General features: G+C 46.0%; 1 protein-coding gene and 1 long non-coding RNA gene across 2 annotated transcripts in view; one reads left to right on the top strand and one right to left on the bottom strand.

Moving 5' to 3' along the window:
- The window catches only part of TSHZ2 (teashirt zinc finger homeobox 2), a 210948-nt gene extending 209442 nt beyond the window's left edge, over positions 1–1506 (bottom strand). The window contains exon 1 of the mRNA XM_021416549.1: positions 712–1506. Within this exon, the coding sequence (XP_021272224.1) occupies positions 712–751 (40 nt within the window). The 5' untranslated portion in view covers positions 752–1506. The remainder of the gene's footprint in view (positions 1–711) is intronic.
- LOC110408111 overlaps positions 1794–13979 on the top strand; it is a 216181-nt gene continuing 203995 nt past the window's right edge. Inside the window, exon 1 of the long non-coding RNA XR_002444167.1 lies at positions 1794–1933. This is a non-coding gene — a long non-coding RNA (uncharacterized LOC110408111). The remainder of the gene's footprint in view (positions 1934–13979) is intronic.

A 13979-nucleotide genomic window follows, 5' to 3' on the forward strand; every position in this document is an offset into this window, starting at 1 on the left:
CTAAGATAAATAAATTAATAAATAAAAAAAAAAGGAATAATTACAAAAGCACTTGGTGTGTGCAAATGTACCAACTCAGATACAAAACAAAAGAAGAATTCGATTTGAAAATGCGGACTGTCTTCTAGCAGTCACAACGCTTCGCTTTATTTCCTGTTGCAATTTTCACCACCGATGATCAAAGGCTGAACTTCCCCGCCGGGTTCAGCAGCGCAGCCATCCCCTGCGCTATTTCAGGCACACGCAGCGCTCGGGCAGCGCTGCCACAGCCCCGCGCCGTGAGGGCTCAGCACCCCGACCCACTTCGCCACACGCGTTCGGAAAACAAAACCACCGCGGGGAAAAATAATGACAATGACCAAAAAAATAAAATTTAAAAAATAAAAAGCGAGAAGCGAAGAGGAGGCTGCTCTCGGGCAGGGAGAAGGGCCGGGGGAGAAGGGGAGCGAGCGACGGAAAGTTGGGGGGAAGTTTTGGCCGGGGCGGGCGCGGGGCGGCGGGAGGGGGTCGGGGCCGGGAGCCCCGGGCAGGGCCGCAGCCGGCGGGCACCGAGCGGCCCGGGGAGTTCCGGGCACAGGGAGGGGGAGCGCGAGAAAGAAATAAAGCTCCGGCCCGGGAAGGCGAGGGTGACCCTCAATGATAATAAAGATGGGGGGTAGGATCGGAAGGAGCGGAGAGACAGCGCTGTGTAAGGGGATGGCTTCTCCTTACCTGCAGCCCGTTTGGGTGCTTGCTGTTTCCTCCTTGGCATCGCTCTACTTTCTCCAATCTCACTTCTGTCCCCAGATCCGGGAGCCCTGAGCCGCTCCGGAGCCGTGTTCCTGCGCCTCAGCCGCGGCCCCGGCACCCTCAGCCCCGGCCCCCCTCGCTGCGCTCACAGGAACCTGTTTGCCTTTATTTTATTTCAGAGGTCTACGTTTCTTTCTTTCTCTCTCTCTCTCTCTCTCTCTTTTTTTTTTTTTTTTGTTGGGTTTTTTTTTTTTTTTTTTTTTTAACTGTTGCAACACTTGCTTTGCTTTGATTCAAACATCCAAGCTCAGGAGCAAATGAAAGGCGCCCACAGTACCAGAGAGCGAGAATAAATAAATAACAAAATAGATATGTATATCTTAGAAAGGCGGCTCTGGGAAGGCTGCGGGGCTGCCTGGCTGCTTCCTCCCTCTCCTCCCTCTCCTCCTCCTCCTCCTCCTCCGCGCCGCGCGGATGGCGGAGCGGTGCCCGGCGCTGCGCGGTGTGTGCGTGCGCGCGGAGCGCTGCAGGTTCCGTGCTGTCAGATGCCAGGCAGTGAGTGATATGGGAGAGGACAGGGAGGCTTCGGAGGGAAGGAAATCTGCTGTTCGCACACACACGCGCGCGCACACACACACACTCTCGCACACACGCACACACGCACACACACACACACACACACACACATACAGGCAGGGCGAGGCGATGCCAGCAAACATCGATCCGCTGAGCAAACTGCACATTAACAAACTCCTCCTCCGCGCCCTGATGACAGGAGGAAATTTACTCCGCGCAGTTTATTAAAGAGACAGCGCGCGCCGCCGCCGGGCCCACGGCACCTGGGGCGCGCGCCGCCGACGCCCCCTTCCCGCGCGCGCGCCCCCCTCCCTCCCACCAGCGCGCGCGCCCCCCTCGCCCCACGCTCGAGGCCCGGCACCACGCGCGGCCTCGCGCGGAGCGTCCTGGGGAGGGCGCTGCGGGGCGGCCCCGGGGCTCCGTCCAGGCGCGCGGCCGGGGGTCCCCTCCCCGTGCTCCCTCGCGGCCGTCCCGCGCTCGGCGCAAACTTCGGTGAAGTTGAGGTCGCTCCCGAGCCCCCCTCGGGGCCCGTCGGTACGAGCAGCCCGCGGCATCGCCGCCGAGCGCAGGGCGGGAGTGGGGTGCCACATCTCTGCTCTCCCAAGGCCCCCGCACCTGGACTGGGGAGGTACGTGTCCGCGCCGTGCCCCGTCCCGCCGAGCCGCCCCACCCCGCGGGGAGCCCGGCGGGCGCAGGGCAGGTGGGGTGGGCCCGGGGAGCCTTCGTCACCCGCGGCGATCGCTGCCCCGGCCCCTTCCTCCTGTGCGGGGCTGTTTCCACGGCTGTCGGCAACACCTCGAGGTCTGAAAAGAGAATGGGATTCGATTCTGAGCGCTGTATTCCAATTGGTACAGGATTTTTTTCAAAGTGGATTTTGCAATATTCCACAGCCCAGCCCCAGAGTTTGGTACAGAACTGAGTTCCTTGGTGCTGTTGTTGCTGTTTTGCCCTTTGTATCTTTCTCATGAAACTGTTGGGATGAGCGGGAACCATTTGCATCCCGCTCGAAGCAGTCCACCCGGCCGGGCTCCGTGACAGGGCACCTCTGTGTCACCGCCGCGTGCGCCCACAGCTCTGCTGGGCAGTGGGTTTCCATGGCAGGCCCCGCGCTGACCTTGCTGTTAGCAGCCTGGTAGGAGGCTGTGTGTGAAAGCGTCCACCTAGCTGATTTCACTTAAATTATTTCATAGCCTTCCCCAACTGAACGCTAGCAATTTTTATAAGCAATCTAAAAGTATTTATTGGTGCAAGCAAATGCTTAGTTTAAAAGATAAAACAGGATAACACTACCATAAAATACTCATTTTTCCACTTCTGCCGAGCATAACTCACTCAGAAGCGAGCAGCTCTGCTCGAAGCACTCGGGATTGCTTGGTCCCCTTGACCCCCATGCAGTGTGTGTGAAATCCCACCAGTGTGCTCCTGGGGTTCTGCGCTGCTCGCTCCGGGCATGGAGCTGAGCAGGGCCCAGCACGGACAGCATGGGGGCAGTGGTGCTGATGCTGTGGGGACAAGAGGTGACGCTGCCTGCTGTCAGCGTGGTGCTGGACCTGGAGCACAGTGACCAGCCGGGATTTTCTTTTTGCGGTTCATCTGCCCAGGTTCATGATTCAGAGCCCTTCAATGTCTGTGTCTTGGTACCCAGGTTGGAAAAACGAAGGTACTTCCAGTGGGGGGTTACATTCTTTCTCTCTCCCTTCTTCTCCCCTCTGGTTGCACGGAGCAGTACTGCTCCTCTGGTTAGGACAGTTTGCTTATTAGTAGATAATTATGAGGAATCGTAGAGTATAGTGAGGAACTGTGTATGAAAAGGCCTTGTAAGACAGTGAGATTTTTATTGCCAGTGTGATGTGTTGGGGTGCTGCTGGGCACCGTGGGGTGGGGGGATCGAGTGTACCTCTCCGATGTGAACCTCTGCACCTGGGTCTGCTCCTCTGCGCAGGGAGGACGGCCACGGCCCGCAGATGGAGCAGAGCCGGGCTCCAGGGCAGCCTGGGATCAGCAAGGAGCAGCTATTGTTCTCCCAGCCATGGCTGGAATCCAAATGCTCCATGCTGGGCATGGTATTTGTATCAGTGGCGTTTTCAGTCTCAACATGCAAGATGAGAAAGTCACTGTTTTAAATGGTTACTCCTTCGGGAAGGGGAAATTGAGAAGATGGACTTCTAGCAGAGCACTAGTGAGATGGCACCCTATCCTCGGTGATAAATGGGAGCATTAACAAGGCTTGGTTGAGAGGAACCCTACAGATTTATGGCTTCCTGTCTCCACCAGCAGATGCCATTATGGCTGACAGAACAGAATGCCTTTCAAGAGGGAACTGGGATGGGATTATGAAGAAGGGGGAAAAAAAAAGCCAGCAGAATCTGGTGTCCATTTTTATCAACTGGTCAGAATCTGCCGATAGTTTCGAATAGAGCTGAGACTATACAGCAATTGTGCACTCTGTCCTCCTGTTATTTATAACTGCGTTAGTGAAGGTCATTTAGCATCTCTTTTAGCACAGGAAGAACCCATAATATTTACTGAAACCATTTTTGCACACTTGAAAATTAGAGATAATAAAGTGAACAGATAGCATTGGAGGCTTCCTTGGCTTATCCAATGGAATAATCCTGATGGGTGCTTAATGTTTACTTTGGAAATGTAGCAAATGATTCTGAAGCTATATTGAATTTTATCTATTTTTATTACATGGCAGAATAATATTTCCCTTTCCTGACAAAATGTTATGACCAGTAATAGCAATGGCAGTTATGCACGTTCAAAAAAGAGTAATCAAATCTCATGCTTCAGGGCATGAGCTGAACTCCCCGCCGGGATCGGGACGAAGTTCTCTCCCCCCACCTTCAGCTCTGTGCAGTCAGCTAGGTGTTTTTTTAGAGTTTTTCCAGTTTCTTGGTTAGGTGCAGGTTACATGGAACAGAAGTGTGATCTGGGACAGTGAAAAATCTCCATCGCGATGGCTCTAGGGTATTTTTGGTCTGATTTTTCAAAATAACGCATGTGATTTGGTGTGCATTACAGGAAAGTTTGGGATGCGTGTACTTGATTTCAGTAACTGTTCCCATCGTGAGCAGTCACAGTGACCTCAGCTGTTTGCCTGAACTCTCTCGTCTTACCCTGTGGTGCCTGGTGCCTGCCCTAATATGGCTGCAATATTGGAACTAAATGCGGTTCGTTTTTCTGGAATTCATTGATGTGTAGGTACAGGAGTCATCTTGAACAGAATTCACTTTGGACCTTACGGCCTCCTCTACTCTTACAACTTGAGATAAATAAATAAATAGAGAAATGATAAATAAATAAAAATAGGTAATTCTGCCAAAAAAAAAATCATTGACACCTTCCTTCTTCTTGAAAACTACTCCACTTGAAAAAAAATAAAAGAAATAAAAACTGGTGGTTTTGCAGGTGTGTTTAGAGAATCAGCCTTGGCAGGCAGACTGGCGCTTCCTCGCCGTGGTCATTTCTCCGGTGCCGGCCCTGCCCGGTGTTGGGATTAGCCGTGCTCCGTTCCCTTTTCAGGCACATACACCACCACAGTGCACATCTAACTTGTCCCTCCGGGCAATCTGTTCTCGTGCCCTCACCGTTTGAAATTTCTCCTACTGTTGAATGCATTTTGGAAACATATTTGTTCCTTTTTTTTTTTGATGCTCTCAAATGAAATAGAGAATAGTTTATTTCCTTCCTCTTTGCAACAATTTTTAATATATTTGGCAATTTATTACATCTACTCACTAGTAACCCCAATTTCTTCGTTCATTCGGTGCAGGTCATGGCTTCTGGACCTAGCACCTCTCGTTGTTCTGTGGCTGGACAGCATATGTTTCGCAGCGCAGTGCCAAAACCTGGATGTTTTATTGTGTTTGAAATCTTCCCAGCACCAAGTGGGATTACTTCACATGTCTAACATATGACATTCCTGCTTATACGTCCCAGTTTGACATATGCCCTTTTTGCAACAGCATGACACTGTTGACTCATGTACTGCTTCTGATTCACTGTAACCCCAGATGCTTTCTTGCAGAACTGCTTTGTAATCAGTTGTCCCCATCCTATATTTGAACAGCTGATTATGCATCAGTGACAACTTTGCACTGATTCATCCTGAATTGCATCCTATTTTTTCAGACTATTTCTGCAATTTGTCAAGATCATTCTGTATTACAATGCTGTCTTCAAAGGCTGTTGCCATTCCCCCTAGCGAGGTACCATCTGCAGATATCATGCAAAATATTCTCCGTTCCACCTTCTTAGAAGAACAATAATAAAGATATTGAATACTGCTGGGCCCAGAACCCGTCCAGACATTATTCCATGCTGACAGCATAGGTGATACTACATTAAGGTGTAGTTTTGGAGGATGGCTTTGTGGCCTCTCCCGGCCCCTGCAGTAATGTCACCTGAAGATGTCCCTCAGCTCACTTGTGAGTCCGTTACATGAGACAGTGGCAGAAGCTTATGGAAGTCAAGATAGATGACTTCTCTATCTGCACGGTCTGTCATGTTGTCGTGGAATAAGTTTTGACATAATGTAACCTGAATAAATCCATGGTGGTCATAGTTCACCTCCAAGAACCTCATTCTAGGTGTGCTTTGTTCTGGTGTTTCTGTATGAACAGATGGTCAGATGATGCAGCTCCTGCCCCCCCCTCTCAGACAGGCACTGTCTGCACCACTGATGTGCCACAGCCTGAGGGATGGTCACTGGGATCGCTGGAGTTGCTGTAAGGTGAGCGTAATGGCCTGACCTTAGCTGTGTGCTTTCCAAGTGCTCTTGAGACTCTTCTTCCTACTGCAGTCAGAGCTCTCACTCCTCTGACACTGGTCTTGATTATTTTTGCAATCTGATCACAGCTGATTCCCGTAGAGAAGATGAAAGTGAAAAAGGCTTTCTTAGGGTGATCTGTCAAAAGCTTTCTCTCTTTGCTGAGTGACAGATGTAATCTTTCCTAGGCCTTTTTTCTACATACAGAAGGCACTTACCAAACACTTTCTTCTTATTATATTCCTTTCTAGTTGTATCTCATTTTGTGACTTTATATTTTTTCTTTGCATGTTCGTGGTCACTGTAAGGAACTGTTTTCTGCCTGTTCTTCACACTGAAATAAATACCGATTTGTTCATAGAATTATGGCGTTGGTTTTTGTTGGGTTGTTTGGTATTTGGTATTTGTCTCCATAAATACTCATCACACTATACAGCAGTCTTTTTGCCCGCAAATGGGTAGATCAGCAGCACTGGGGAAAATCTGTTTTCCCCTTTTCCAGCAGTTTTCTGCACACAGCTCTGTTAACCCAGCTTGGAGCAGTGGTAGGGGAGGATACATTTCCCTTCCTGGGATGAAATCCTGGTATTGCAAATAATTCATGCTTGGAATAACAGCAGGCAGCATTTCCAGAGCCCCTTGCCTTCTAATCTTCAGCGAAAGGATTCACCTTTTGGCTGCGAAAAAAAAAAGGCGTTGGAGTTTGAACTCCCATCTAACTGCAGAAAGGATCTTTTGTGGCCAAGTAACGGGAATTTAAAGCAGCGCGATGATTTGCACAGCTCGGGCTGCAGCCACCTTCAGCCACATCTGTGGTTCATCTTCCATCACAATGTCATCAGCTAAAATATCACAGAAGATCTCATTCAAAACTATACATAAAGGCTCACCGTGCATTTTTTAACTATGACATCCTATTTCCAGAATTTATAATTCAGTCTTGCAAACCTACTGCAGACTGGAACAGCCTGGAAGCTCTCATTTTAGGAACTGAATTTTCCTTCTTTAAATCACAACAAATCTCCAGTTTAAAGAAAAACAGAAATAAACACGTTGCTTTTTCTGAAATAAGCACAGCAACACTGTAATACCATTTCCCAGTCAATCCAGCAGAACCAGCTAATTGAATAAGGACTTGATCTAAGACTAGTTCATACTGCAGTACAGAAACTTTGCATTTTCTTCAGCGGATTTTGAATGGAGCCCTGGCTCAGCAGGCATGCGGGACTCGTGCCTTTATGCCCTTTTCTAAAATATACCAACATCTGTATATAAAAAAAAAAAAAACAACAATGAGATAGATCTGGGCAGCAAATGGACTGTAGTCTCAGAAGAGTTCCTAGATAAAGGTATTTAAAATAAAAGAGGAATGAGAACTGACATTTGGGGGGTGAAAAAGCAGCAGTGGAAGAATGCAGTATTCTTCTAAAACTTTTTTCCTAAAACATCTTGCTTGACTGAAAAAATGTGTTTAAATAGATTTTTAAAATCTTCCATGAATGTTGAGATTATAAAACAGACGTGTTTTACACTATGTCATAAGCAGTGCTGAATACCTCACTGCAATAGAAAGCAAAGCACGAGTTTGAAGTTGACATTATGTTTTGTGGGATATTTTGCTGCTTTCCCAGCAAATAATGAAAGAAACCAAAAAACCACCACAATCACCACCACCACTGAAAATAACAAAACAGCACAAAAAGCAACCAACAAAATTCAAAACAAAAGCAAACAAACAAGAACCAAATAGCCGTGCACTTCTGTAACAGGGAAGGAGGAAAAGGATCGTTTCCTGCACAGAGCTGGCGGGACGTGAAGCACAGGAGCTTGGTGGAAGAAGCTGTGGGCATTCTGGAGCATGTGTCCTCTTGTGCTTCCTCCTTCTAAGAAATCTGTCGGACATGCAGCGCTCTGTCCCTGTGAGGCTGGGAAATACAGAGTGGACAAAAACCGATGAACAGGAAACGTGGAATTGGGTTAGAAGCTCGAGTAGAAAGCAAGGTGAAGGCACAGATGTTTGGGATTAAGATTGCTTTAAAAAAATGGCTACAGTAGTGTCAATGTGACAAAATATGCAAATACTCCTATCTGTCTGGATAATTTAATTATAAAGCACCCAATCACCATGGTATTGGAATGAATGCTTTCCATTATGCCATAATGAATTGTTTGTGCAGTGTAAGCCTATTCGTTCTTTTGTTGGTATGCTTATTTATTATTATTATTTATAGTTAGGGAAGAAAATTATGCTGGCAATTGAAATAATTGATGTATCTGATATTTTAGGGGCTAAAATAATACTGGTGCATTCTAAAGCATCTAGTGTTCTGTCTATGATAAGGGCTGGGGAAAAGCGGATCTGCTAAATGCTTCAAGAACCTGTAATTCTCCACGTTGCCCCTCATCGTAAACTGCATCACCCGCTGAGCCACGCTGGGATTTCTTTTAACATCAAGAGAAGATAAATGCATAAATGCAGTTTTCACATACCAAGCACTTTTGTTTAATAAATAACACAAAGAAAGTTTAACTGAAATGCTAAAGCCAGCAAAAGGGAGAAAATATCCAATGGGATCTTAATTGAAATTTAATTTTAATAAAGCAAACCTCTTACTGAAGTAAGGAGCAAAGTTTTCATTTAGCAAACAGCAGTAATTGCCCATACAAACTGTTGAGTGGAGGGAAAAAAAAAAAAAACACCACCGAAGAAATACTCTTTTTCTTTCTACAGAACTTTCGAAAAGTTCTGGCTGCCGCATCTGGGCTCTGGGCCAGGAGCCGGCGCTTGGGGTGGGCACAGCAGCGCTCCCCGGGTGTCCCCAGCGCCGCTGTGCTGCTCCCGCCAGCGGCTGAGCAGGGCCGAGCTCCGCTGCCTTTGCGTGCAGCTCCTGCCCTGACTCTGCGAGGTAAGCGCTTGTCAGAAATACGGTTTGTTGGGTTTCCTGTGGAATCTGGTTTGAGCATGTGCTGGGAAAGAGTTTCTACAAAGGAAGAAGCCTCTTTCTGTTGACGCAGTATTTCTCTGGGCTTTAGGCTGGGGAAGAGAAGGTTCCAGGGAGACCTCACTGTGGCCTTCCAGAGCTTGAAGGGAGGTTATAAGCAGGAGGGGAAAACCTGAGCCGGGGGGGGCAGCCAGCCCACGGCAGGATGGAACCGAATGGGCTGCGAGGTCCCTTCCAACCCAGCCACGCTGAGAGTCTTTCACCCTGTGACTGGAGAGCACAACCTGCAAGCTCAGGTGCCTAACTTAAACTGGTAACACCAAAGCTGACTGCGTTCATCCTTAATAGCTCCCCTGCAAGCAGTGTGCAAAGTTCTTTAGGTTAAATGGCACGGAGTTTTATCAGTGAATTGCACAGCATTGAGAAGTAGAAGATCAAAAGCAAAGAAATTCTTTGTAAGAGACCGAGAGTTACAAAAGGATAAGATCAGGAACATGAAAGTTATATGGCAACCTAAAATATCAAGAGTAAAACCTGTGAGACAAAGTTGGTAGCATCCTTCATTACTGGAAGTTTCGGGCAACAAAAGAGAGGGATTATTTAGAAACAAGAAAGATGTGTTGTTCAGCAATAGCAACTGGCTTTCTATTAGCAGTGTTAACAATGAAAGAGTGATAATCTGCTGAGACAATTAGCTTCTAGGAGAGTCTGGAGGCAGAGAGCGGAGAGGAAGAGCACTCAAAAGCAACAACTCATGCTTACCCAGAAAAAATGTTGGGTGGTGCTCCTCTTTGATATAAAAAACATTTAAAAATAATGGAGCTTGTTCATCACCGTCAGTGCTCGGAATGCTTTTTCTTTGCAACTGAAGCAGAAAGCCTTCTTGAACAGTCTGTGCCACCAGTGGCAGAATTCCTTGTGTTTATTTCAGAGGAGACTGAGAGTTCCTCCAAATGCCGTCTGGCTCAAGTAGTTCTCCAGCTCAGAACTGAGGCACCTCACCCTTGGCCTACGGGAGCTGGTGAGACCAAGTGCTGGGATGGCACCCGGTCCCACTGAGCTTCGCTTTGCTGCCCGCTGCCAGACAAGAAATCTGCTTAGCCACATTTCTTGTTCCTGCCGTGCTAGAGTGAGCGTGCTCTGCACCAATGGGCAAACACTTCCATTTTCACGGGTACGGCTCCGTTTCTGAAGAAAAGAAGCCTGAGGCTGTTCAGTTTGGCTCTCAGAGTCTTCCACGAAAAGCAGGATACGTAATGGGTGAACAGAAAACTAGTTTTGTGGAACAATATTACAAAAGGAGACATCAAGCCATTTTCATGGAAATTGAATGGCACTCTTATGGGTCTTTCTCTACTTCTGCTTTTAATATAAAACGTATAGTAAATACAGGTGGGGAAAAAAAGAAAACCACCTGTCAAAATATAGCTCTGTTTGGTTACCTCTGTCCACGGGACAATTTTAGTAACCTGTCAATCAATGGGCTGCTAAATAGCCTCTCCAAAGCACAATCTGCTATTTCAGACGACATCAGTGTGTCAATCATTTATTGAATCAAAGCCAAATTTGAAGCAAAGCAAGCCCAGTTTGTCAATCACTTTTCAGTATTTTCTCCACTAACCACCTGACAGCTTTTAACTTTTCACTTTTATATTCCATGCAGCTAGTTAAGATTCTTTCATTTTTAATTGGGCTTCTTTTATGATTGGTAGCTAAGCAACTAATATGTTGTTTTATATGATAATAATGGGCCCAAACTTGAGAGCTTTCTTGACCATTCCTATTTGTTGTAGGAAAATTATTTTCCTTCAAGTTGCTAAATAGCAGATGTAGCAGAAACAGTTATTTAATTATGGGTTGTCCTGTTGTTTCTATCTATAAACACTTTTGGCACTGTTTAAAAATAAACACTGCATGCGCTGGCAAATATATACTGAGTGATTTTAACTCCTGATAGAGTCCTTTGGAATTTCACTGCTCATTTGCAGGAAAAACCGGGTGCAAAAATGAAAGTGTTGCTGAAAAAGCAGCGTGGAGAAATATTAGCAAAGGACAAAGCTCAAAATCTCTGTTCCAGAGTCCCACTAGGCTTTAGTCCAACTCGATCAGTTTTCAGTCTTAATTTAGTACAATTAAATTTCTGAGGCCAAGAGCAGTGCTCTGAACTGCCATCTCTCAGAACAAGGCAGAAGCTCTTCCTGAGCGAGCTGCAGTTCTAGTCCAGAGCAACGCTTTGAGCAAATTAAGGTTTTCTAAAATTTAAAACTTTGGGATCAGGATGGGGTCCCCCGAAGGCGATCACTGATCCTGGTGTGGTTTCAGTCCCGTCTCCCCCTCTTGTGCAGGAGAAATGCTGCTTTCACAAGCACTAAACCACCTTACAGCTCTCATCTTTCTAAAAACTATGTCACCAGTAAAGCCAGTGTGTTGTTTTCAGACTGAAAGAAGTAACTTTCTGTCCTTTCCATGAGAGGAAGCTTGGAAAAGGAACTATTTCTGTGTTACAGAAAACTCTATTTTGGGTTCAAAAATTTTCTTCGTTTAATTCTTTTGCATATCTGTCTGCTGGGCTTCTGGCTCTCTTTTGACAGACTGCTGTCATCTGGTTTGATCCAAAGCTGTGAAACTCCAGATGTGCCCAAGCCTGGGAGAACATGGGTGTAGTTCTGCAAAAGCTGCAGTAGGCTTAGAGGCAATCTGATACCAAATGTACTTTCGAGTCCTCTTCAAATTTTTTTATTGTTTTTGTATTTCTCTTCATCTTAGACTGCATAAGTGACTGACAGGCTGCAAGGACCGACAGCAGCGAAGCAAATACGGGGCCTTCGGAATCCTTATGCACTTATTTCAGAAATGCAGTGCAGTGTAGGTGCCTTTTCACTGCTACCAAGCTGAGAGGTGCTGGAGAGCACTGCGGAATACACTGTGCTTTGGCACAGTGCCCTCTCTTTGGAAGAAGACCCCCACAGACTGCTGGGGTTGGATGGTTAATGAACAACAAAAGATAGAAAGAACATCCTTTGCAATTTGATGAAAATGCCAACTACTCCTTGCTCACAAATGGAAGTGTGAAAATGTATGGTTCCTGGTTTTTTTTCTTTTCTGCTCTTGATGGGACTTCTGATATCTTACATTGAAATCGATGGAGTTAATAATAAATTTCTGTGAGATCATAGATAGGTATCAACTGTTCACTGACATTCTGACAAATGAGGAGTACATTTGCCTGTACGTGCACGCGATTAAGAGATTTATTTTATGAACAGATTTGTACTATTTATAGAACTCGATATTAACAAAAGTTTTAAAAGGGCTTTTGATCCCAGACTGCTTCCATAGTTTGGCACAGATTGCTAATCTTGGCTCAAAGGGTGTGCAGGCCTGGCTGAACACGATGCTTAGCTCTTGAAGTTCAGGCATCTGAGCAGAGGGGAAGCCCACACAGCACCCACCTACACAGCACCTGGTCTGTGAATTGGCATAAGACTCTCAATGGAGGAATTAAGATACATAAGATCATAAATAGTATACCAATAAGAGCAGGACAGGGTCAGGAGAGCCAGAAATGCTTGCAGAGGGCTTTTTCGAAACAGCTCTGTTTTGGTTATTTAAATAAAAATTAGTAGTAGGATTTGGGAGCTGTTCTTTGGGGACAAGAACAATCTCAAAACCACCACTTGTTGGAATTCCCAGCTGGGCAGAAATGCTGGAGGGAAGTCTGTCTTCTGTGTATTGATGTGGTAGTTTGTGCAGTCTTCAATGCATCTACTGATGCCTTAGTGTTCATAATCAGTCCTTGATAATGGAAGATGCACAAGGAATTAAATGGCTTATAGGGACATTCATCACAAGCCACCTTACAAATATGGGGACCGAGTCTGTTCTCCTGCTTAGTGGCAGCTCTCTGAATAGTTTCCTTGATAATAGAAACACGTTACCTGGAGCTGGGGATAGAAAGAATGAGAGCTTTCCTTGCTTGTCACTGTTAGTGCAATGCCACAGTTCCTAACTACATAATGCAACCTGAGCTTTGCTCTGGTGCAGCACCAGTACTTGGCCTGGCCCTTTTACTTGTTGCTTTGTACTAAGAATGGTTCCCGTAGTTCGTGGCAGAGTAGCACTTGTCTTGGAGTGAACTGTACTGTGGTCTCCATTTACAATATTAATAGTTACCATTACTTACTTAACAACTCTATTTTTCCACCTATGTGTCAAAAAGCTATCAGTGCCAGCTGCCTTTATTTCCCTCTATCATGGGAGCTGCACAGGAGTTAAGACAAAAATGATGAATACTTTTCCTACTTGGAAATGGAGGGAGCATTTTCTAATACCTCCTATGACCTATGCTGGAATTTGTCCAGGGTGCTCTGATTAAAACAGACACTCTTCCAACAAGTACAGTGGGATCTTAAGCTGTGCTGAGTGCTTGGGCTCCAACCTGGAGCAACGTGCAGCCTACTAAAGCATCAGTGGCCCTGCCCATGTCACCTCAGTGTCATCGGGGTCTGTTCTGTCCAAGTCTTCCTAGCTGGCTGTACAACTTAGCACGGTCTGGGCATTTCCTGGAACGCAGAATGGGGACTGTAGTTACACATTCTGGATTATAAAAGTGGTTTGTACACTGAACTCTAACTGATGCCATTTAGAAGTACTAACTGCTAAAACTGCTATGGCTTTCAAAGCAGGAAAGCAAGGCTTCACGTTTACTCTCAGACATGAAAGTACTTGAAATGCAAAGCGAGGTTTTCCTTGTTTGAATGTGGAATGGTAGTATTCAAGATGGGCTTTGTTCAGGCCAATGTTTGTTATTTAAAACTAGAACTGAGGAATGAAACTGTAGAATGTATACAAACAAATGCATGCAAACACATGCTATATGCTTAATGCCATGTAAAGAATTTATAACTGCAAAGCCACCTTAAGATATTTCAAACGAGCTAAAATTATGATTGCCTGAT

Source organism: Numida meleagris, chromosome 19 (assembly GCF_002078875.1).
Source record: "Numida meleagris isolate 19003 breed g44 Domestic line chromosome 19, NumMel1.0, whole genome shotgun sequence".
Classification (NCBI taxonomy): domain Eukaryota; kingdom Metazoa; phylum Chordata; class Aves; order Galliformes; family Numididae; genus Numida; species Numida meleagris.